Raw genomic sequence first — 25,747 nt, 5'->3', positions numbered from 1 at the left:
CAGAACCATAAGAAACGGATGGTTGTCGATTATTCCCAAACGGTCAATCGCTTCACCCAACTCGACGCCTACCCCCTGCCGCGCATAGATGAGATGGTCGAACGCGTGGCCAATTATAAGGTATTCAGTACCATCGACTTGCGAAGCGCCTATCATCAAATTCCCATCCGAGAGGAAGACAAACCTTACACTGCATTCCAGGCAGGGCGGCGCCTCTACCAGTTCAGAAGGATACCATTCGGTGTCACGAATGGAGTAGCTTGCTTCCAACGGGTTATGGACGACATCATCTCAGATGAAAACCTCGAAGACACTTTTGTTTACGTGGATAATGTCACAGTGTGCGGTAGGGATCAGAGGGAACATGATAGGAATCTGGACAGATTCTTGAGCATTGCTAGAAAATATAATCTGACTCTCAACTACGAGAAATGCGTATTCTCGGCAAGGTCAATTGACCTTCTCGGCTACACGATAGCCGACGGCACAATTAAGCCTGATCCTGAGCGATTGCGCCCGCTCCGTGAGCTTCCACCACCTCAGGACTTGCAAACAATGCGCCGGGTGATCGGGATGTTCGCTTACTATGCAAGATGGATTTCGCAATACTCCGAGAAAATACATCCCCTAGTGCATTGCAAAAACTTTCCACCAGATGCCGCTGTCGTAAGAGCTTTCCACAATCTCAAGGATGATATCAGTAAGTCCGTGGTTTTATCGATCGACAGCTCGGTGCCCTTCGTGGTGGAGACCGACGCTTCAAATCACGCCATAGCTGCTACACTTAATCAGTCTGGGCGGCCGGTCGCGTTCTTCTCGAGAACTCTCTCTAGAAGCGAGCAGAGACACTCAGCGATAGAGAAGGAAGCGTACGCCATCGTTGAAGCGCTGCGGAAATGGAGACATTATTTACTGGGAAACCACTTCACGCTCGTTACGGACCAACGATCCGTGGCATTCATGTTTGATGGGAAAAATAACGGGAAAATTAAGAATGAAAAAATTATGAGATGGCGGATAGACCTAGCTTGCTACAGATATGACATTGTTTACCGGCCCGGGAAAGAAAACCCTGCTGCAGATACCTTCTCCCGGGTCTACAGTTCGGCAACAATCAGTCAGGCTTTGCAAGACCTCCATGTGTCTCTGTGCCACCCAGGGGTAACCAGGATGGCACATTTCGTACGCAGACAAAATCTTCCCTATTCTGTTGAAGATATTAAACAAATGAATGCTTCATGCCCTGTTTGTGCTGAACTAAAACCCAGATTCTATGGCGCGGCATCTGGCAGACTGATCAAGGCTACTTCCCCCTTCGAGAGACTAAACATCGACTTCAAAGGGCCCCTGCCGACCGAAACAGACAACAGATACATATTCACCGTTGTTGATGAATATTCAAGGTTCCCTTTCGCATTTCCGTGCTCGGATATGACCTCGGGCACTGTCGTAAAATGTCTCTCTGACCTCTTCGCTATGTTTGGGAGACCTTCTTACATACATTCAGACAGAGGGCCGTGTTTCATGTCGGCCGGGCTAAAACAATTCCTATTAGAGCACGGCATAGCAACTAGTCGAACGACGGGTTACAACCCACAGGGAAACGGGCAGGTGGAACGGTATAATGGAGTTATTTGGAAAGCCGTAACTCTGGCGCTGAAATCGAGAGGACTGGGCCCCGAGCGATGGGAGGTTACTCTTCCCGACGCTCTGAATTCCATACGCTCTTTGCTCTGCACGTCCACAAATGCCACTCCTCACGAACGTATGTTTACTCACCAACGACGTTATGTTGACGGTCAAACGGTGCCCAACTGGCTGACCCACCCCGGTACAGTGTTCATGAAACGCCCGGTACGACAAAGCAAGTATGAACCGCTGGTGGAGGGGGTCGAACTCATTGACACTAATCCAGAGTATGCTCATGTCAGGCTCCCGGATGGCAGGGAGACCACTGTGTCGGTTCGCCATCTGGCTCCCTCAGGTACTCCTCCCGCCGGTACACCACCTTCTGGCACTCCTCCTTCTGACATTTCCCCCCAGGAACTCCGCCAGGCGACGGGGCTGCCGCGTTCCACCCGAGAGCGATCGAGGAGTCATCCCCGGCACAAGTCGAGGCTCACCAAGAGGATCGGGAGTCTCCCTCAAGTGAAACTGCCGTTTACTCCCGGAGAGGTCGACGAATAAGGCCCCTCGACGACTCAATCTGTAAAGGGGATTATCGGCATTCTCGCTGCTCATGCTCCTATATGCCCATTATATCATATATCGATGCTCATTTCCATGCTCCTACAACTCAAAATAATCACTGCTTGGCATGTATGCTTCTGTAGATCTATTAGTCCGCGTTGCTTGAAATGTATACTCCTATAGTGCTAAAGCAATCATGGTGTGTAAGATGGGCCCCTAGTTACATTTTAAAGGTGGGGAGAATGTGGTGAATTAACGTGAATTGAGGGACATGACGCGGGATCACATGTTGTGCGTCTCGCGTATAAGGGGAGGTCTCTGCGGCACGAGTGATTGTCCCCGGGGCATTGCTATTGACATCGGCTGTCCACTTGATGCTCGTTAACTGAAGGTGCTCATTGACTGGTGAGAATGGAGATTATATCGAACTCCGTGCTTACGCGGATTGTCTGCAATGGTTAACTGCACATGTATACGTTACTGCTTATGTACTCCTAGCTGAACCTGTATTCCCCGGTGTGCCCACAGAAGCGGCTCTAATCAAATGGAATAAAGCCTAAACTCTGAAGGTTCATCTCTCGCTCTCATTTCACAAACAAACAAGAAGAAGACGTCGCGCAGAGCACGATACTGGCAAAATCCCTGAAACAAATTTGACCTCAAAAATAATTGGTGGTTGAATTCAGTCACAAAATATGCAACTCCTCTTCAAATTTCAAGTCAATCAGATGAAAATTGTCAATTTTAGAAAGTTGGCCTATGTTGTCCTTTTGGCCGATGTTGACCTCAGAAATAAATGGTGGTTGAATTCAATGACCTGAAATATATATCCTCTTCAAATTTCAAATCAATCGGATGAAAATTGAGGATTTTAGAAATACCACCTTAGTTGTTGACCTTGAGCCTATGTTGACCTGAAAAATAATTGGCTTGTTGAATTCAGTGACCAGAAATGTAAATCCTCTTCAAATTTCAAGTCAATCGGATGAAAATTGAGGATTTTAGAAATACTACCTTAGTTGTTGACCTTTGGCCTATGTTGACCTTTTGGTCAATGCTCACCTTAAAAACAATTGGTTGCTTGAATTCAGTGACCGGAAATATATATCCTCTTCAAATTTCATGTCAATCGGATGAAAATTGTCAATTTTAAAAAGTTGGCCTATGTTGTCCTTTTGGCCGATGTTGACCTCAGAAATAATTGGTGGTTGAATTCAGTGACCTGACATATATATCCTCTTCAAATTTCAAGTCAATCGGATGAAAATTGAGGGTTTTAGAAATACCACCTTAGTTGTTGACCTTTGGCCTATGTTGACCTTTTGGTCAATGCTGACCTTAAAAACAATTGGTTGGTTGAATTCAGTGACCGGAAATAAATATCCTCTTCAAATTTTATGTCAATTGGATGAAATTGAGAATTTTTGAAATACCACCTAAGTTGTTGACCTTTCGCCTATGTTGACCTTTTAGTCCATGATGACCTCAGAAATAAATGGCTTGTTGAATCCATTGACATGAAATAAATATCCTCTTCAAATTTCAAGTCAATCGGATGAAAATTGTGGATTTTAGAAATCTCACCTACGTTGTTGACCTTTGGCCTATGTTCACCTTTTGGTCTGTGCTGACCTCAAAAATAATTGGCTCGTTGAATTGTGATCTGAAGTATAAATCCTCTTCAAATTGAAAGTCAGTCGGACGAAAATTGAGGATTTTAGAAATCCCACCGAAGTTGTTGACCTTTGGCCTATGTTGACCTTTCGACCTTTTGACCTCAAAAACAATAGGCTTCTTCCCTATGATAATCTACCATGTGGTGAAGTTTCATGAAGATCGGTTTAAAATTGTGACCTGAAGGCAACAAACAGACAGACAAACAGAATAACAAAATCGACGAACCAATATACTTGAAAAATCTTCGATTTTGCAAGTAATAAACAAACAGAGGGAAAGGTTTGAAAACATAACCTCCTTCACCTTGGGTGGTGGAGGTAATAACAGAGGCTGTCGGTTTGCAAGAACAACTGGGTCAAGAGGATTGCAGGAGTTAAGAGGCTGGATAGAAGGAGGATGGATGAACTGAGGGAGGAGATTGGTGTGCAGATGAGCTTGATGGGGAGGTTGGTGAAATGCCAGCTGAGATGGGGTGAACTTTTGATGCAAATGGGGGAAGAAAGTGGCAAAAAGAGCAGTTGGGTTGAGGGAGCAAGGCAGGAGAAAACGAGGCAGACCGTGGTTAAGATAGGATGATTGTGTGAGGAGGGATATCAGTGAGGTAGGGGTGGTTGGAGAGTGGAGGGAGTTTGGCTGAGGACAGAGGGAAGTGGAGGAGTTTCGGGGTCAAGGCAGGGCAGAAGCTTGGTGCCATCGGACCTCAACCCTTATAAAGGGAACAGAAGAAGAAGATGAAGGAATTGTAAATGAAGTAAATAACAGTGGAACTGCCATATAGATGTGTTTCTGTTCACATGACAAACCCACCATTGTCTGTAACCATTGTCTTCAGGCACAAACCGGGGTCACGTGATCAGAAGTGTTCACCATTTTAAATTCGGCCTCGTCCAAGACTGTTCGGTGAGCATGGACTGGAGCACAGCTTGGCGTTTACATGTTCCACCAAGAACCCGCAGATGTTACAATGTTAAAACTATTATCACACCCAACACATTATTTTTGTGCACAATGAAATGTTTATCACAGGAGATCACATTCATCTTCTGCATAATTAAATACGATGAAGAGTATCCGTCCACAGTGATGGGAAAAGGAAGGAAAAGTTTCTGTCCCCAGTGTCGTGATGTATTAAGTTTGTTGTGAACAACTTTAATACATCAAGGGTGATGAAGGTGGTGGTCAAGTTTCATTGGAATTGTGTGTCGTTACTGAGAAAAAAGCAAATACATATTTTGGGGAGTAATCCCCCCATGGACCTCGATGTTTCTAATTTCATGAACAAACTTTGTAGCATCAAGGGTGATTAAGGTTGTAGTCAAGTTTCATTGGAATTGTGTGTGTCATTTCTGAGAAGAAAGCAAATATCTCTTTAGGGGGTTGTACCCCCCCCCCCTGTAAACTCCCTCCATAGATCCCCTCAGACCCCGAATTCCCTAATGCCATGAACAAACCTTGATATGTCATGGGTGATGAAGGTTGTGGTCAAGTTAATACAAGTCAGTTCGAGCTCGTTTATTGTTTTTTAAAGTCCCTCTCAAGGTGAGTGTGAAACATTCATTTCATTCCCTGTTGTTATTCATTCACAGATATAATTTATTCCCACCTCGTGCGGCTGCCTGAAAAAAGTTCGGCTGAAGCCTTTCACGAACCGACTGGCCAAGCTTGACGTTTGACGAAGTAAGCCAGAGCAGGACACCCGGCTTAACGTCGATCCGAGGGACGGCACACACATTGATTAATCACCGTCCCTTCGTAACACCAGGATGGCAGTTTGTAGTTGGGCCGAGATTCGAACTGATCCCGGAATCTTACCTCTCAAAGCAGAGAAATGGTTCCTCTTATTCTTTTTCTATTTCCAAGGTAAGAATCCTCGAACAGGTTCATCTCAAACAAACAACGTCCACAAATCATTCCATCTAAACGATCTTTGTGTCCATGACAAGGTAATAAACACCAGGTACGGGCTCTTAACACACAATGAACTTGTTTGTGTTACTTACATTGTACATTCAGGGTTCTTGTTCCTGATTTGATGATTTTCCCGCCATATTCCATGTCACAGGAACATGATGCTCCGTTGTGCGAGGGAGAAGCTCTGAATTCAAGGCTCACAGTTGTTTGTGCTCCGGATCTTTCAACGTTTTTTGTTCGAATTCCCGAACATCGTGCAGAGAGAGAGAGAGTAAAAGGGCTCTGAACGGAACAATGGAAGTAAACGGTGTCACCATCCACCGGGAACTTTGGTGAGAACCAGGAAGTTGGGAGATCTGTGCAGGGAGAGAGAAAACGGTAAAATGTTTATCAACAACACAAAACTAATCTCTGTGAAAACGACTTCTGGTGAGAACACGAATGGTTCAATTATCCTTCAACATTTATTTACTTAATGTGAGGTTCTTAAACCGACCAAGCTTGGTTGATACCCCGTGGTACCTGCCAGGGTCTGCTGACATGCATCTCCCAAGGGTCCCATCAATACACACCTTCCAGGGTGTGGATATCATCCTGATAACTTGTCATGTGACCGACAAGTAGTAATCCAAGATCTGTACAATAATCAGATGAATTACCCCGACTAACCTGTTCTACCTGGTCGTACCTGGTTACAAACCGTTCCTTGACAATTCGGGATATTGAAGGAGATATCAAACAATCCACAAACAATCATATCTTCCTGGGTTACATGATATCCAGTACGTTTATTTATTTTATATTTTCTCTCTTTGGAATATTTTACATTTATATATTAAACCACATGTCTTGGATGATAAAATATTGTGAGATCACCTCCAGTGTCCAGGTGTTCCAAGCAGTGAGGAATTCCCTTCAGATTGGGAATCTCAGACCTGCTTTTGTTACCGGCAGCTGAAAGACCTGAGACTCCTCGGTGGTATGAAATGAATTTTAACCAATATTTGTGCTTTCAGGTGAATTGAATACTCAAGGATCTGTTCTGTTCTTGCAAATGGCAGTTTGGCTGCCGGGCAGATATCATTTCTTGGAAGCATGTCTGTGCCGCTGATGCTGTGCCCCTCTACCAGTACACTGGTACCAGCCAACAGGACTCGAACTCAGGACCCAAAGATCCCAAACCAGCCACCCTCACCATGAAGCCAACACCAGACATTAATACGAAAGGTGGATTCCCCCCCCAAAAATGTTGAATGAAGATGATGTTTTGCTTTTGAACTTAAATTTTGCAAAAAAAACAACTGCCAATCTCCCCCCTCTTCCACCTTGAAGGTGTTTTACTTAAAAGTTACTTCGGATTAAATCCTGAGTTTTGAGAGCCGATTGGTGTTAGTGAACATGAATTAAAATGTCAAAGATTCGAATGAGATTAAATTATGAAAAAAAAAGTTGGAATTCTTCATTCTCTGCACAGACTGCCAAAATGGATCCTGCTGTGTGTTCAAGTTCCCCCATGGGATTGGATCACAACCAACAGGATGTACCTTCCACACCTCAACCTGTGTGTTGGGGTAGAACAGGGATCTTGGTCTCATAACAATGAAGAAGTTTATCTTTGGACAAGTTGCAACAGTCAGTTGTTGCTCCTGACGGTGGGTGACAGTTGGACGATTCCTGCTGGTTCTGCTCATACCTGATTATTGGCGTCCCCGTTTCCTGGGGGTGCTTGCAATGGGTGGTGGGGGTGCTGGGTGTTTCCTGGGGGTGCTGGGTGTTTCCTGGGGGTGCTCGCCATTGACTCTTGGCTGGTCAGATGAGAAGTGCCTCAAAGCCTCATGTTGTCACGGAAGGGGACAGCACCATTCTAAGCTGCACGTGGTCTCTGAGCCTTTGTGTTGAATACCGCGCACGAATTTCCTCATGTAAGTTTGTCCCAATGTGAGAGAGCGACTTGGCGCTGTTTTGTATGCATCTACACGTGTAGGACGAAGCACCTTGAATCCAAGTTCCACAAAGACCATCTCTGGACCAAGCTAAGTGCCAGGATAAAGAGAGGATTTGCTTTTATTTTGTTTCCCCTTGTCTGTATTTAAGTCTGTGTGTCGAGGCTCCTCGATTTAGACTTTAGGATTAATTTATTTCACGAATTATTATATTCTGATTTTTGTTCCTTGTAAATATTTATAGTCATTACATTTCCATGTTTATTTGAAGTTGCTTTGTCCGTGTATTTGCTGTGGGGTTCGAGTATAAACCCCCCTGTGCATTGATCTGTGCCTCCGTCACTCCGCCATTGCGCCCCAACCCTCCTGCATGCGTTATAATCTCCGAGGATCAACATGTCCGTCTTCTAATTAGCAAAAACCCCTCGGCTATCCAGGCTGGCAGTGTAGACCGCCGTCACCATAATTTGGGTCGGGGCATTTAACCTGGACCGCCACCACCACGACAGCGACCTTCAAGCTTCAGAAACTCATCCCTGGGCACACAGCTAAGTGCTGGGATAAAGGAGGGAATTTTCTTTTTATCATTCTGTTCCCTTGTTTGTATAAAGTCTGTGTGGAGGTGCCTCAAAATTAGAGTTAGTTTCCTTCACATTCCGTTTTTATTATTCCACATTGAATTATTACCATTGTAAATATTTGATTTATTTTGATTAAACCCTGTATTTATTTAAGTTGTTTGTGTTGTCTAATTGTCGTGGGTTTGAGTATAAACCTCTGTGCTGTGCTTCCGCATGCTACGTGCCTTTGCCGCCCTCCCTTCCTGCGCGTGCCATAACCTTCCGCGAATCTTGGCTATTCGTCTTCAAGGGAACTCGTTTGGCTCTCCGTCCAGGTTGGGGCAAACCCCCTAGACACGACAACTGCATTCAAGTAGTGGGATTTTAACCCCACCCACCCTCCCCCGGACACGGCAGTATTCACCCGATTTCGATGGAACTTGGTAGTTATCAAGTCTGCACGGTTCTTTCACCAGGTGAGTGAAGGACGTTGCCCCTATTTATTTTTATATGCAGAGTCAAGGTTCGTGGAAATGGAAGAACATTGAACAGATGAGGATGCAACAGGACAAAGCTAAGAGTGGTGAAGTACGACACCAACAGTGGAGTTGAAGGAGACTTTGGACAAATAATGGGATGGGAAGGAATGTGGTGAACAGGGTGGATACAGAAGGAAAATTCTTCCACCTCCATCCCCCTCCTCCCCTATTCCACTAATGTCACCCACCCCTCCCCCCTCTCTCTCTCTCTCTCTCTCTCTCTCTTCATTGCATCCCCCTTCTCACCCCCTCCTGTTCCCTCCCTAGTCTCCACCCTCCGCCTCTCTCTGTATTTCCACTCTCTATTTGTTTTTAAATGTTGAGCGTCAAGCAAGAGTGAAACACATCCCATGTTTGAAGTCATGAAGATAACTCATAACTTTGTCGGGTTTTGAAACGCCAAACTCCTCGACTCTTCACGAATTACATCATCGACTCCACAGATAATTCAATTTAAATTTATTTGGGACCTCTTTGAAACGATGTTTTTCGATTACAATGCTAAATGTTGGTTTTTCTTTGATTAAATGTTTGCCTTACACTGCAACCTTTGTTCAAAGACTTTCAGTAGAGGTTGCTAAGTCTGGTGTGGGTTTCATGGTTGGGGTGGCTGGCTTGGGATCCTCGGGTCCTGAGTTCAAGCCCCGTTGGCTGATGAATGGATTCTGCATTAATACCAGTTGGAGTTGACTCAGCCTGTCATCCTTTGGAGGTCAGCAAAATGAGTACCAGTGTACAGGTAGAGGGGCACAGCATCAATGGCACAGCCGTGCTTCCAAGAAATGATAGCTACCTTGGCAGCCAAACTGCCAAATGCCAGAACAGAACAACACAGGCTGCTGTTATTAAGAATTCTGACATGATTTGTGATCCTTGCCAGAGGAGATGGTATTGCATTTGGGTCTGTCTGTCTGTCTGTCTGTGTTTGTCTGCATGTCTGCACGGAACGTGAGTGTTTTTCTCTGCAACCACTTGTTGCATTGACGCAAAGTTTTCACCATGGGAGTGAAAACTCATGTGGAATGTTTTAATGATAATTATGACGTCATAGATCACGTGGTGTGGTGGCCATGTTGGAAAAAGGAAAAACTTTGGACCTCCATCTGAAACTGCACCAAGGAAAAAATTGAAACTTGGCACATGGCAAGCTCTCCACATGGGGAATGTGATTTCAAAAAATTGTTTTCACAGGTGCCTGTTATGATGTCTTAATTGCATACATAGAACGCTACATCCGATCAGCATGAAAATCTTTGAGGGTCATCGAGGGATAAATTAGTCAACAGAAAAAATTGATGACGTCATCGTTCACGGTGGGAGAGATCGAGGGGAAACTTCACACACTTTTCTGAAGCCTTTGGGAAACCAGGGTGTTCACGGATAATTGATGGGACACGTGGTCTGGCAGACATATTGCGTTGAATGAAAATCTTTAAAGAAAAGTATTTATCTTCACCCGTTTCATTGATGGACGTGAGACTTCCGACTTATGATCTCGTGTTTATGTGGAATAAAGGTTTTAAATTTCAACCTTATCAGACACATGGTCTGGCAGCCAGAATTATTTGATTTTTTCGTCTGGGTTGTATTTTTTATTTAATTTTTTTGGAATAAGTCTCACTTGACTGCCTGGATGGGTTTGAATGTGGAGGAGTAGCAGCTGAAACCCCAATCCTATCCAGGTTCCTCCTGATGACTTCATCTTTTCTTTTTGTTTGTTCGGGTTCCTTCTGATGACTCCAATGCAGTACCGTAGCGATTTGGTCTTCCATTTGATTTGAATTGAATTTATTTTTTGTCCCATTCTGAGTTCAATTCTGAATTGAAACGTCATGGTCAGGGTCAAGTGTCTGATCAAAGCGGGGTTTGCATCAAAGTGGGACGATTTGGTACAAGGGACGACAAGTGGGATGATTTGGTACAAGGGACGACAAAGTGGGACGATTTGGTACCCGGTCATCACTGCCAGCAGTTCTAGTTATGTCTTATTAATTATGGAACACACCAGCACACAAACACCACACAAAACTACACAAAACTACACAAACACTCCACAAAACAAGTCCTGGTGAAGGTCTGCAATCTCTGATTGATCTTTTTCTTGTTCAACTTTGTGATAATCCTCAAATTCTGTCACAGAACATTGGGGCCGCCGAAGTAGCTTTCTGAGCAAGGGTTACACTACGTAGTTTGCCATTGCATTCCCAGCAGTAATTAGAGCAGGGACTTGTAATTTGTTTATCGTGCCGGCGAGAGCTCGCCTCATCTTCGCGATTGACATCGTAAGGTCGTTAACGTCCATCGACTAATGTCGGTGGAGGGGCTGCCCAGTTTAACGTCCATCGGAGGGATGGTAGACACATTGATGAAACCCCTTGCCTGTGAAACACCGGGATGACTGTTTGCCTGTTTGCAGCTGGGTCGGGAATCGAACCCAGGCTGGACAGCTTAGAAGTGAATGTGAGTGTACCTGGTACCTCAACACCATCCTGTTAGCCCAGGCCGGATCTTAACGCATTGTTAATAAACAAACTGCGATTCCATGTTATATTTATACGTTTAAACTCACCATTAACTTATCAGTGTACTCACTATTAACTTATCCATGTTCTCCCCACGAACTTATCCATGAACTCACAGCACCAATGGTAAGATGTTGTAAGATAAGATAATACCATGTTGATAAGATAAGATAAGATAATACACTACCATGTTGATAAGATCAGGGATCTCTATACGGGGAGTTCCAATCTTCGCCGTACCTTGAGCGAGTTCGGTACTCGGCTCACTGTGCTGTACGGGGTACAGAAAAGGGAGGGGGGTTGGAGTCCCACCTCCGAAAAGAGAATGGTTCGAGTCCCATCTCACTGTGTGATTGTTATGTGATTGTGTGGATTGAGGTTATGTGGTTCGAACGATAAGTACTATATAGTTGCTTTATTACAGTGCTGGCCAGCATTTATTGTATTTTCGCAACATTGAAGCAGTTCTTGCATTTTCAAAATCGGACGTGGCTGATAAATCGGCCTCGTCATGTGGGGTGAGGGGGCTGATTTTTGCCCACGGGGCTGATTTTAAAATTGCTTCAAAATCTTGTGAATTCGTTTTTGTAAATTGTTTTAACATGTGGTCCAAATTGACCAATGTCCGTACAAACTGAACTGCCAAAGAAGCTGAATAAACTGAGCCGAATCCTAACTATGTAATTTCAAAATGTACCTAAAACAGCCCTTCTTGGGGCCAAACACAAAGTTCTGAGAAACAGAACTTTCTGCTCAAGCACAGTACTTTCCCACAATCCTTTTCATTACAAAGTATTAGAACTAAGTTGTCTTTGTTGTTGTGGGTTATTACCTGTAATGACAAATGTTCTGACGATTTGCATGAATGATGTGCCGGTACAATACATTACATGTATGCCATTGAACTGGGACCATTCAAGTATTACGTACACAAGTCCAACCCATTTCTCCCCCTGGACTAGCCCACTGTGTTCAAGATATACATGGGGATAAATCTTGACTTTTCACTGCCATTACCTTGTAGTGGGGCAACTTAGCTAAATATAGCATAACAATTGTGCATTTTGTGAGGAAAGCACCAAATTTGGCACACTAGTAGCCAATCATATTATGAACAGATTTGGATATTGGGCCATCTCAAATTCAGCCGCTGATGGCTGTGGCAGCCATTTTCCACTGCCATCAAAAATTTTGAGATGGCCCAATATCCAAATCTGTTCATAATATGATAGGCTACTCGTGTGCCAAATTTGGTGCTTTCCTCACAAAATGCACAATTGTTATGCTAAGTTGCCCCACTATTGTCATGTAGGTTGTACTTGAATGTCCACACCTGGATCCACCAGTAACATAGTAATAATGTCAAAAGATTTATTCTCATAACAAATTAAAAACTTAATTCGCTGCAAAGCTGAATGACCAAAAAAAAAAATCTGAACAGTCGCAAATTTAATGAGTTTATTGATGCATTTCTGTCTTAACAAAACTAATTTATCTGCAAGTATCTCTCTCTCCAGTCCAATAACATAACAGATACATGTGTTCAGTACATTCTGCCAAATACTAATTAACTTTAGTATGTTTAGTATTGATGTAAATCTTCAGGCAGAAACCCCCAAAAGTCACTATCATCAGACTCATCAGATAATTGTGAAAGAGATTCATCCCCTGAGCTACCTGAAGATAAGTCCAACACAACAGTATTCTCATCATCTGTGGAGATGGCTTCAACCATGTCATTGTCCATTTCTCGCGTCCAAAAGGAGACCAATGGTGTTGAACAAAGGTGTTTTGTTTTGCCATACAGAAAAAAAAAGAAACAATCTTTGGTTATTTTTTTTTCACAGCTTAATTTTAAGGGGCCGACAAAAAGACCCCCTGAAAATCGACCACCGGGTCGATCACGGGGGCGAGGGCAATCGGCCCCGTCAAAATGCAAGCCATGTTGAAGTGCATACTATATGGTATCTGTGACCTGTTAACAGTTTAAAGGATGGGAAATGCTGTTGGAAAGAGTGATGAAATTGTGTATACCGAAGTGACATGCCACAGGCCACGGAGAGGCACATGCACGAGATATATGTTTGAGAAATACGGACCTGATTCTGTGAGAGACGTTGCAAATTGGTGCGTTTGGACTATGAACAGTAGATTGCCTTTTCCTGAGAATGGTACTTTTGATCGTGATTGTTTGAATCACCTGATGGAAAGTTCTGGAGGGCAATGAAGAGGATCAACGAGGAGCCAGAGGAGTACTTAAAGAGGAGATAAGGAAAGCATGGAGAGAAGGGAGTGCAGACACAACGCAGAGAGAGGGCTCCTCTTGGTGACAGGTTCGGAGTGCAGACACAACGCAAAGAGAGGGCTCCTCTTGATGACAGGTTGGGAGTGCAGACCCGATACAGAAAGGCCACGTTGAAGGCTGCGTTCAGCTCGCAGTCTCTCTCGAGGTGTGCAAGCAATATATTGAACAGCGTCATGCTGAGACTGAGTTCTGACCCAGGTAAATGGGCAAGGTAAACAAGCAAGGAGAATGGTTAAGTGGGAAATAGATAAGTGTTATGAATGTTTGTTGAGTTACCTGTTTTGATTCTGGTTTGTTCATTGTACTCACTGGACGTTTGCCTGCTGTGAGGCTGTTGTATTGTATTGTGTGGAGGTGTTACGGATTTGTGAATGCAATGTGATTGGAAAGGTTGAGTTTTATGTTAAGGACGCAAGTTGAGTGTTCCAAACTGGAACTCTTGTATGTTTGTATTCATATCTGATTTGTATGCATACTGATTCGCATTGATCTGCATGTGATGCTGAGTGAGTGTCGAAATGGAACGTGTGCGAGTCCAATAGATTTCACTGGAATAAAACGTGCTCTATTGTGTATTGTGACCTGACTGGACGTAGTGGCGTGTGCCTGTAAACACGTAGTGGTGTGTGCCAATACAGAGGCTTGGGTTGGAGGATCGCTTGAGGACGGGAGCTCTGCGCTGGGCCGCGCTATGAGAGGGTGTAGGACAGCCCGGAATCATGGCGAAACCCAATCCTTATCTCTGTGTCGTAAAAGGCGGCCAGGGTTGCGTCAGGAAGGGCATCCGGCGTAAAACCTATGCCAAATCAGTATGCGGATCATAAAGGATGATGCGCTGTGGCGACCCCTAACGGGAGCAGCCGAAAGACGAACAACAACACTATTGTGTATTGTGACCTGTGAAGCTTATAAGAATGCATTAGTTCGGAAAATAGAGATAGAGATTGGTCATCATCGTAGATTGTGAAGACTCTGGAAAGGTGCAGTGCATGCACCGATTCCAGAGGAAAAAAACGATAATGACTGACTGCACGCGCCGCTAATTCACAGTGCAGGGTGGATGTCATTGAGAGTGTTTTTACCAGATCGAGAGGTGTGTGTGTGAATTCAAACTTGGTGAAAATCTGAATTGGAAGCAATTGTGAGCTCGATAAGGAATTGAAGATTACTGGATGATGTCATATATGGATGTCTTGTTAGAAATGATATTGCAACAAATAAAGCGTGAAGAGAAATGGACATTCATAAAATAAAATAATTAAAACCACCTCAGCAAGAGAGTCTGGGGACAGATTATGTGTGAGAATCCCCTACAGTACTCGTGCTGTGGTTAAGCTGTGAGAGTCAAATGGATCAAAGCTCGGGCTTTCTCACTGGTTGATAACTTTGCATGCTATTTTGGCTTTGAACACTGTACGTTGCATACATAATAAATGGATGGTCTCCTCAGAGGATCATTTGAATACCTGTTATAATAATAATAATAATAATAATAATAATAAAAATGATGATGCATTCAATTCATCTTGGGGTAACATGTTAAGTATCGAGGCCATTTTGGTTTGTGGCTACTTTGGTGTGGTGCTGATGACGCGAAGGTCACGAGATTTTTCCCTGTACGGGCCAACCCTTTCTATTGAGTCTGTGTTGCCCCAGAGGGAAAAAATGGCCCCAAAATGCGAGTGCCGTTGTCATAAAAAACCGTCGCGACTCTCAAGAGTGTGTGTGTGTGTGTGTGTGTGTGTGTGTGTGTGTGTGTGTGTGTGTGTGTGTGTGTGTGTGTGTGTGTGTGTGTGTGTGTGTGTGTGTGTGTGTGTGTGTGTGTGTGTGTGTGTTTCACCCACGGCACAGTTGGGAGGGTGGGGGGCTACTGTGTTGAAATGCACATGCCGTGCCCAGTGACGTGTGAGAAATGTTTCCAAAATTCGATTTGATTCGTGCTTAAAATGTTATAAAATGCCTTGCAATTAACTTATGATTCCTAACCTGTAATGTGATTGATTGATTTGGAATGATTTTAAAGTGATTTGATGATGTTCAGCACATAGGGAGATTCACAGATGAATCAATTATCCCTCAGATGGACGTTGAACTCGGTGTGCTGTCTTCATTAGTCTGTGAATGTTAAAGTTAATAAATGACATTGGTTGAAATGTGTGTTCCCTACCTTGGATAGACGCTGAAGATTTTATTGATTTTAAAAGAACATGTCTAAATTGTCACAATGAAAGACCATAAAGCTGTTTAAGTGAGATTTGACAATTTTGTGCACCTGTTTAAAACAGAGGTTTAAATCGTATTAATTTGTTTTGATAAAGGAAATGGATTCGTATTCAAAAGGTCAGAGGACGTGATTAGATGGCTTGAGTAAGTGAGTTGGTTATATTGCAGCATGTTGCTGTTTTGGTGAGAGAGAAATGGACAAGATGGACAATGTCAGAGATTTAAAATGTTGATGGAATTCTGAATAGTGATGAGAGAGATTGGTTAAACATTATTTTTCCGAGATATTTCAGTTCCATTGAACATGAAAGAAATGGATGGTCATCAGGTTTATGAAACAATGTTAGCATTTGGTATTGTTTCAACTGTTTGGGGAATTTTCGTGTCTTTTAACAATGTTATCAAAGTTCTTGTTTCCAAATGGACACTCTGCAGCCAAAGTGTGGTCTGCAGCTCGGCAACTCGATGTCATGGCCGAGCGGAGTGGAACTCTCATCATGGGGGGTTTGCAGAGCTGAGAGCCCAGAAAGACTTCCAAAAGAATAATTCTGTGACTAAAATAATAGCCATGCTACTCTTGTTTAATTACTCCTGTGAATTAATGTAAGAATGTGCAACCTTGCTTTGAATTATTTTGGGAATCTATTTTGTGAATTATAATAACCTAGAACACCGGTGTGTTTTGCACACTGTTTTGTACAAACCGAGCCACAGTACACCAATGTGCTTTGACCTGTGTTTTAATGATGATTTTCACACACCTTTTTTACGGGATCGGTTGTCAAATACATAAACATGGAGGTTGTGTATGGTAACTGTGTTAATTACTTTAAAAAAAAACTCATTTAAAACGAACCATCATGTTTCTTTTGGTTATAATTAAGATTAACTTTCGTTTTGAGATTACAAATTGAGAAACCTTTTTATCATATAATATAAGTCTCGTAATCCTAATTTAAATGTATTAGGGTCTTCAAGTGACAGAGTAATGATCGGTTATCAGTGGGGTACGCCGCTGGTTATTAATAACTTGTATTTATTGATTAATATATTGTCAATCACTGTACCTATGGACCTTGTTAATCTGTTAATTGAGGATAGGGAAGAGTTAGTGAGAATTGAATCAAGATAATATATTAAGTTGAGGTACTTACATAATATTGAAGGAGGGTCTGCGTTATTAAATTGATCGAGAGATTGGTCAACATTACAGATTAGGAATCATAAGTTAACTGCAAGGCAAAATCAAGTAATGAGGAAAATAGCATGGTATTTACATAACCATAATGCCGAATGACTGGAAGAGTGGCAAGACCAACAGCAATTATGAAATCAATTAAATGGAATTAGGAATTGAACCATGTATTGTAACTGTATTGCTCTCACTGATTAGGAGCTGGTACTGACCTGACTGTAATTTAAATAAAATTGCCTCTACAATTTGTGGAAAGACAAACAAAAGGATAAACAAGAATTATGTGGAGTACAGAAGGCATGACCATGAAATAAATGTTAAATTGGTCAGAATAAAAGAATTATATTACTGAAAAGAGTGCAATGATGCTACAAGCCAATTTAAATTACCTGTGTTATCTGTCTTCTGATTAATTAGACAGGTGCGTGATTTTGATGAAGTGGTACTTATTGTACGTTTACTTAAGTAACTTGAGGTATTTCTAACACTGACTTGACCATCTTTCATCAGTACGGAAGTGCTAAGTTAGCTGGAAATAAATAAATAATGGCAGTTGCTCTGGAACTACTTGTAAATGAAACTGTGAATTGCTTAGCAGATATGAATGTTAAAATGGTAACTGTGCAAAATCGACTTGAAAGAAGTAGCTAACTTTCATAATTTTTGTACAGATGGTGGAATATTTTCCTTGACTAGAAGGGATTTTCTTTTTGAAGGATGGTGAAAAGAATTATTGATTGCAAATTGGAACTCTAATAAAGACTGTTGTCCTTTCTACATGGAAATAGCAAATGAGATGAATGTTTTGAGTGTACATACAACTGAGATTTCTGTATATTTTAGCATGTTGTTTAGGGGGGAAAAAATAAGGAAAGGGATAAAATATTGATAGAACATATAATGCAAGTTGAATGCTTCTGTAAGAACCTTTGTCAGTCTTGTTGAAATACATGAGCCCATGACGTTTATTGATTGGCATGTTTAATCGATGCTTAACCTTGATTTTGTTTGTTTCGGAGTGTTGAGAGCAGTTGAACCATGCAATGTACGATTTCGTCTAATGAAGCTTTGGAAGAACTTCCACCGAAAGATTGGACGATGGGGAGAACCCAGATTTGGGTGATTGGGCATTCAACACGTGATCATGAAACTACCCCCTTTCTGAGGAGATAAGATGAGCAATGTGGTGGGGGAAAAAAAAAGAAAACCCCACTGAAGAGAAGGTTTGACAAGTCAAACCACTGCAAGGAAAAGTCTTAACATCGCCGTTGTGTGGTGCCTGCCTGGAGGAATATTCTCAACCACACTCGCAAATTGCTGCTCTGCAAATACATCATGAACTTGCCATGGTTGCTTCAATGCACAACGAAGGCCCTGAAGGTCCACATGGTGAGCCATCTGCAACATGTGTTCAATGGTGTGGGTGGGGCTCGTGTAGCCATCTTGGCTGCATCCAACGTGCACAGCTCACTTGGTGAATCAAACCTGATTGCACAAACTGCTGCTACAAGGCCCCAAACTCTGCTGGGGCTGGATCTCTGGTCACCTCTCGAATCCTTTTCGTCTCCTTCAACCCAGTGTCAGGCCCAAGCTCGTACCTGCCAAGATATACCTTCTCTGAAGCTCAAGGAGTGCTTCGACTGTGTTTCCCGTTGGGTGCTGCTCTCTCTACACCCTGAACTGTTAATCTTCTGACTTCAGGTAGCATGTCTTTTCAACGTGTGACACATGCTGATGAACAGGCCATAAATTAAATGGAAACACACTCACTAACCTGGCTGGGACACTATTGAAATGGTCGTCATCCAACATTCTTCTGATATGAGCACGCGCTGCTATTGTTGATTGAACTCGTGGAACGGATATCTTTTTCTCCTCCAGGAACGGGATATGGTGATCATGTGTAATATAATTATTCAAATTTTCCTGATAAGGAAAAAGGGGGGAATTGTGGAAGAAAATAATTATATTAATGTACTCTCAATTATAATTGTTGCTGGTGCTTTATAAATTTAATTTTTATGCTATAAGTCGAATTGGCTGTCAGTTATGCTTTCCTTTAACCAAGAGTCTTTTGACTTAAATGTTGATAAAAGGAATGTCTTGCTGTGCAACAAAGTGACCTGGTTGATAACACTACAACTTTTGCCATGATTCTTTCACCGAGTAGACACGTATTGCAGCTGGAGTTCTTTTGCCTAAGGCTTATCAGCCCCCTCCACTCCCACAAAAACATATTGTTGCGAATTCGCGCCCGCCGGCGTGCGAGCGGCCACGTAACTCGAATCGCGGCACGTCGCCCACCGGACAATTCCGTCGTGACCCTCTCGGACTAACGCCGGGAACTAGTCACGGGTGGGCCTTTCGGCCTCACCACGATCGTGCCAACCGCGTGGGATAGGGTTGTTCGCCAAATTCGACCTACCTAAGTACCCACACGGAGGGTAGACCAGGCGATCACACCTCGCCGCAGGTCGACTTCGGACACGGGCCACTTTAAGCGACCCGTTCCGTACTATCGGGATAACCGAGCAGTGTTATATCGTCGACCTCGACGGTTCCGATTAATTATCGGGCGTTTTTAGCCCACTACCAACCCTTTACGTGAAGTAAGATGGAGATTCAATTAAAGAAAAGACGAAGCGAAACGGGAAAAACAGTTCAACATGAGGCACATTTATTCCGCGGCAAACAGAAAGCACACATATACAATTACAACAATTATGCACCAAAAGCAAATGTAAAAGAAACACAACAATTATGCACCAAAAGCAATTGCAACAAAAGAAACACAATGCAGATCTACTACCGCCTACGTGAGCACACGGCAACACTTACACAGTTTTACTTTACAGACGGCGCCGACAACACATATACTCAAAGGCAAAAGAAAAGGGCCACCCTCAACGACAAGGGGCAGACGTGGTCTGTGGGCGCGAGACCGCATGGAGCCTACCCGTCTTGTGATGAGCCGCATAATGGCGGCGGTGCCCCGACTCCGCGCTCCTCCGTGGGTTTCGTTGGCACTGCTTGGAATGGGGTGGGAACAGGGCCCCCTTTTCACACTATCTCAGCGCGGGGGGAAACAGCGGGGGTTGTTGATGCTCTGGGGAAAGAGGATAGCTGGCTTGCTTGGGTCCCGCGACGAGCGACTCCACTGCGCCCTCGACCGCGTTCCCGGCTTCCCCTCTCTGCAGCTCCCTGACAGACTCCAAACCCCGACCCGTCTTGACTGCTGCTGCCACACTTCACCGCTGCCACACCTCTCCAACTCGCCCGAGCCCGAAACAGAAACTCTCTGAATTCGCCCCGCGCTCGGCGCTTTATAGTGCAGCAGGAGAACCCATATGCAAATTTCCGGATCAGGATGGGCTCGGGGGCGGAGCCACGCTCGCCCATTGGACGGAGGAAAAGTGGGCGTGAACCTCCCCTGATCCTCGAATTTGCATATATCGATTCTACTCCGACGCGCCTGGAGGCGGGGCCAAATCGCCCCGCGCTTAATGATTGGAGGGATCGGAAGTGGGCGTGTATCATTCCTGATCCGACCTTTCCTCGGAAAGGCCGCTTTTTGCACCCGCGGCTCAGCGCGCGTCCCGCACGAGGCCAGGACAGCCTGACGCTCGGTGCCCACAAGCGGTGCGGGAATGGCGGCAGAAGGAGGAGAGGTGAGGTGGTGGAGGGTTTATTGTGGTGGTGATGGCCATGGCGACGCTTGGAATGGCGGTGATGCGATGTTTACGGGAGCGAGCCGTGACGGTAAAGGTCGTGGCTGTTGGCGTTGTTGTTGTTGTTGTTGTTGTTGTGAAGCAGCGTTGCGGTTGGTGGTTGTGTGATGGCGGTTGAGACGTGGTTGGCTCAAAATAAAGATAGAACAGAAAAACGGCTATCTTAAAGGGTCGCAGCCCAAATGAATCACATTTATTCCCTCTAAACAATGGGTTTGGGCTAACTACACATGTACTTACAGAGATATCTTACCTACAGGACCTGAATGGTGGTTTGCGAATTTCCTCAACCACAACAATATAAATGCCACGAAATGTAATCTTAGTTTAGTACAAATCATTGTGGATGCTTACATCTCAGTGTTTTGAACTCCATAGTACTATGTTAATAAAATTATCTGATGTAATGTACTTTCCATTGTGGACAGTGAATCAATTGTGGCTTTCATTTGAGTAACAGGATTTACATCGAGTCGGTTAAAACGTTAAGTACAAAATTCTACAACAACAGTATCCATAACCGTGACCATAACAGTATCCATAACCGTGACCATAACAGTATCCATAACCGTGACCATAACAGTATCCATAACCATGACCATAACAGTATCCATAACCATGACCATAACAGTATCCATAGCCGTGACGTAACAGTATCCATAACCGTGACATAACAGTATCCATAACCGTGACATAACAGTATCCATAAGTGTGACATAACAGTATCCATAGCTGTGACCATAACAGTATCCATAACCGTGACCATAACAGTATCCATAACCATGATGTAACAATATCCATTACCGTGACATAACAGTATCCATTACCGTGACCATAACAGTATCCATAACTGCGACATAACAGTATCCATAGCCGTGACATAACCGTGAGCATAACCGTGGCCACAACAGTCTCCATAACTGTGACCATAACAGAATTTATAACCGTGACCATAACCATATCCCTGAACCACAACTTAGAATGCAACCATAACCATTGTATAATTCAAGTCTCCTGAAGTCTTTGCCCTCCACAATGGTTTATTATGTTGAAACTCCTCCATGAGATGGAAATCCCCAAATATTAAGTATAAATAAAGTTCCCCATTTGTTTGAGGTTCATCATCTCATCTGCGTTCCCTGAACGAGCCTTCGGCTCCTTATCAGTATCTGCTTCCATTAATACAAGTCAGTTCGAGCTCGTTTATTGTTTTTTAAAGTCCCTCTCAAGGTGAGTATGAAACATTGATTTCTTTCCCTGTTGTTATTCATTCACAGATATAATTTATTTCCACCTCGTGCGGCTGCCTGAAGAAAATTTGGCTGAAGCCTTTCATGAACCGACTGGCCAAGCTTGACGTTTGACGAAGTAAGCCAGAGCAGGACACCCGGCTTAACGTCGATCCGAGGGACGGCACACACATTGATTAATCACCGTGTCTTCACAACACCAGGATGGCAGTTTGTAGTTGGGCCGAGATTCGAACTGATGCCGAAATCTTACCTCTCAAAGCAGAGAAATGGTTCCTCTTCTTCTTCTTTTTCTATTTCCAAGGTAAGAATCCTTGAACAGGTTCATTTCAAACAAACAACATCCACAAATCATTCCATCTAAACGACCTTTGTGTCCATGACAAGGTAATAAATACCAGGTACGGGCTCTTAACATACAATGAACTTGTTTGTGTTACTCACATTGTACATTCAGGGTTCTTGTTCCTGATTTCATGATTATCTTGCCATATTCCATGTCACAGTAACATGATGCTCCGTTGTGCGAGGGAGAAGCTCTGAATTCAAGGCTCACAGTTGTTTGTGCTCCGTATCTTTCAACCTTTTTTGTTCCAATTCCCGAACATCGTGCAGAGAGAAAGAAAGCAAAAGGTCGCTGAACGTCACAATAGAAGTTAACGGTGTCACCATCTACCGGGAACTCTGGTGAGAACCAGGTAGTTGGGAGATCTGTGCAGGGAGAGAGAAAACGGTGAAATGTTTATCAACAATACAAAACTAATTTCTGTGAAAACTACTTCTGGTGAGTATACGAATGGTTCAATAATTCTTGAAGATTTATTTACTTAATGTTAGCTTCTTAACCTACTGTGGGGGATAAATTTATATTAATGTATTTTAAATTGCAACAAATGGAGTTTCAGAAATGTAACTTTTATACTGCAAATTGAATTGGCTGTCATTTCTGGCCAAAAGACTTTTGCCCTAAATGATAAGAAATGTGTTGTTCTGGAGCAGAGTGACCGAGCTGATAAATGAACCTTTGCTTAGAAATGTACGAAGTGGCTTATCGTCTGAAGGACACGTCTATAGTCTGGGTGAATATCCCCCAACCTCTCTCTCATGAAAGTATAAAATGCTTTGAAATCTAAAATTGTTTTCAGTGCAAGCACGTGAGGAAGTATAGTTTCTCAGTGGCTTGTACTCCTTGGAACTGACCAAGTACCAAGTTAGAATAAAACTCTCTGATGTAATGTAGAAGTGAATTGAATCGGGTTGGTCTAACTGTTAACTAAAGTAAGAATAAATGAAATAGAACCAAATAATATTGCAATCAAATGGGGATTCTTAAGTTCATTGTACAAGGGTGAGAAGTGTATGGTGTATAATTAGGAAATAAATTGTTTCACAAGGAAGGACTTGTGTGGACATCAGTTTTATCAGTGTCGATAGGGTTTTGTAGGATTTTATAATCAAATCGGACAAACGTTAAACTCTGTCTGAAGTTAAATAGGATTCCACAATCGGCCAGTTAGAATCCTTCAGGAGGACACTGATCACAACAAGGTGGGTTTAAAAAATCCACATCACTACCAAGCTTGGTTGATACACCGTGGGAAAACAGGGTTCGAGTTTGTTAAATGATGGTTCTGATTCAAATTACAGGATTCTGGGGGAATCGGTATCTTCTAATCATTACCTCTCTACTTTGCCTTTCTTTATCAACTACTCTCTTCATTATAATGCATTAAGGTCCCACCTTTTCTCACGATACCTGTGTGGAGGAAATATTTATATTAATGTATTCTAAATTGTAATTGTGCTGGTGTACTATAAATTTAAGTTTTATGCTCTAAGTCGAATTGGCTGTCAAATGAGATTTCAGACTATGCTATAAGTGCCCCCTTTCCTTTTGGCCAAGAGTCCTTTGCCCTAAATGTTGATAAAATGTCTTGTTGTGGAGCGCTGTGACCTGGGCTGATAACAGCAAACTTTTGCCTTGAAATGTACGTCGTGTACTTCTCACCTGGAAGACACATATGCAGTTTGAATTGGCAGCCCCCACCACTCTCCCATGAAAGTATAAAATGCTTTGAAATGTAAAATTGTTTTAGTGCAAGCACGTGAGGATGTATGACATCTCAGTGGCTTGTACTCCTTGGGACTGACCAAGTACCAAGTAATAATAAAACTCTGGTGTAATGTACTTAAGCTGTGGAAAGTGAATTAATCGGGTTGGTTTAATGGTCAACTAAAAAATAAGATAAATAAAATAGAATAATAATATTGCAACAAATGGGGGTTCTGTTTGTTCATTGTGAGGAGAAGTGTACGAGGGATACATTTAAAACCGAATCGGCTCGACGTTAAGCCCTGCAAGTTAAATAAGATTCCACAATCAACCAGTAAGAATTCTACAACGATCACTATGAGGTTCAAGGTGAAAAAATCCACAACACCTGCCAGGGTCTGCTGACATGCATCTCCCAAGGGTCACATCAATAAACACCTTCCTGGGTGTGGATATCATCCTGATAACTTGTCATGTGACCGACAAGTAGTAATCCAAGATCTGCACAATAATCAGATGAATTACCCCGACTAAGCTGTTATACCTGGTCGTGCCTGGTTACAAACCATTCCTTGTCAATTCGGGATATTGAAGGAGATATCAAACAATCCACAAAAATCATATCTTCCTGGATTACATGATATCCAGTACGTCTATTTTTTTATTTCTTTGGAATACTTTACATATATATATATATATATATATATATATATATATATATATATATATATATATATATATATATATATACATATATATACATATATATATATATATATATATATATATATATATATACATATATATATATATACATATATATATACATATATACATATATACATATATACATATATACATATATATACATATATATACATATATATATATATATATATATATATATATATATATATATATATATATATATATATATATATATATCCCGAGCCTGGTGTTGGCGCAGTGGTTAGGGCAGCGGGTTGGGATCCAAAGGTCCTGAGTTCAAGCCCCGTTGGGCCACTGAATTAATACACCAGGGGGTTGACTCAGCCTGTCATCCTTCCGAGGTCGGCGAAATGAGTACCAGTATACTGGGCCGGTGTATACCCTGTTTAAAATAGGTGTACCATATCCCTGTGTCGTAAGAGGCGACCAGGGTTGCGTCAGGAAGGGCATCCGGCGTAAAACATGTGCCAAATCACTATGCGGATCATACGGATGATCCGCTGTGGCGCCCCCGAATGGGACGAGCCGAAAGAAGAAGAAGATATATATATATATATATATATATATATATATATATATATATATATATATATATATATATATATATTATATATATATATTAAATCACATGTATTGAATAATAAAATATTGTGAGATAACCTCGTGTCCAGGTGTTCCAAGCAGTGAAGAATTCCCTTCAGATTGAGGATCTCGGGCCTGCTTTTGTTACTGGCAGCTGAAAGACCTGAGATTCCTTGGTGGTATGAATTTTTTATATTTTTTTTTTGTATACCTTGTCGAGGCTCGTATGAGAGCTAACACAACGCACAGCAAGGGGGAATGAGGCAAGAGGGGCGGGAGTGGGAGGGACAAAACAGTGGGGAGCAGACACATTCGGAGATCTGTGGAAGGGAGAGGGATG

The 25,747-nt window shown here is 42.7% G+C and overlaps 1 protein-coding gene across 1 annotated transcript in view; it reads right to left on the bottom strand.

Annotated features, from left to right (window-relative positions):
- LOC147026823 (uncharacterized) overlaps positions 1-25,747 on the bottom strand; it is a 273,043-nt gene that overhangs the window by 235,214 nt on the left and 12,082 nt on the right. Inside the window, 2 exon segments of the mRNA XM_085882634.1 lie at positions 5,868-6,134; positions 22,488-22,754. Coding sequence (XP_085738760.1) covers positions 5,868-6,134; positions 22,488-22,754 — 534 coding nt within the window.

The sequence above is a fragment of the Eptatretus burgeri genome, chromosome 5 (genome assembly GCF_056783735.1).
Source record: "Eptatretus burgeri isolate ZD-2024b chromosome 5, Ebu_testis_v1, whole genome shotgun sequence".
NCBI classification, from domain to species: domain Eukaryota; kingdom Metazoa; phylum Chordata; class Myxini; order Myxiniformes; family Myxinidae; genus Eptatretus; species Eptatretus burgeri.
This window is presented reverse-complemented; position numbering and strand designations above follow the sequence as displayed.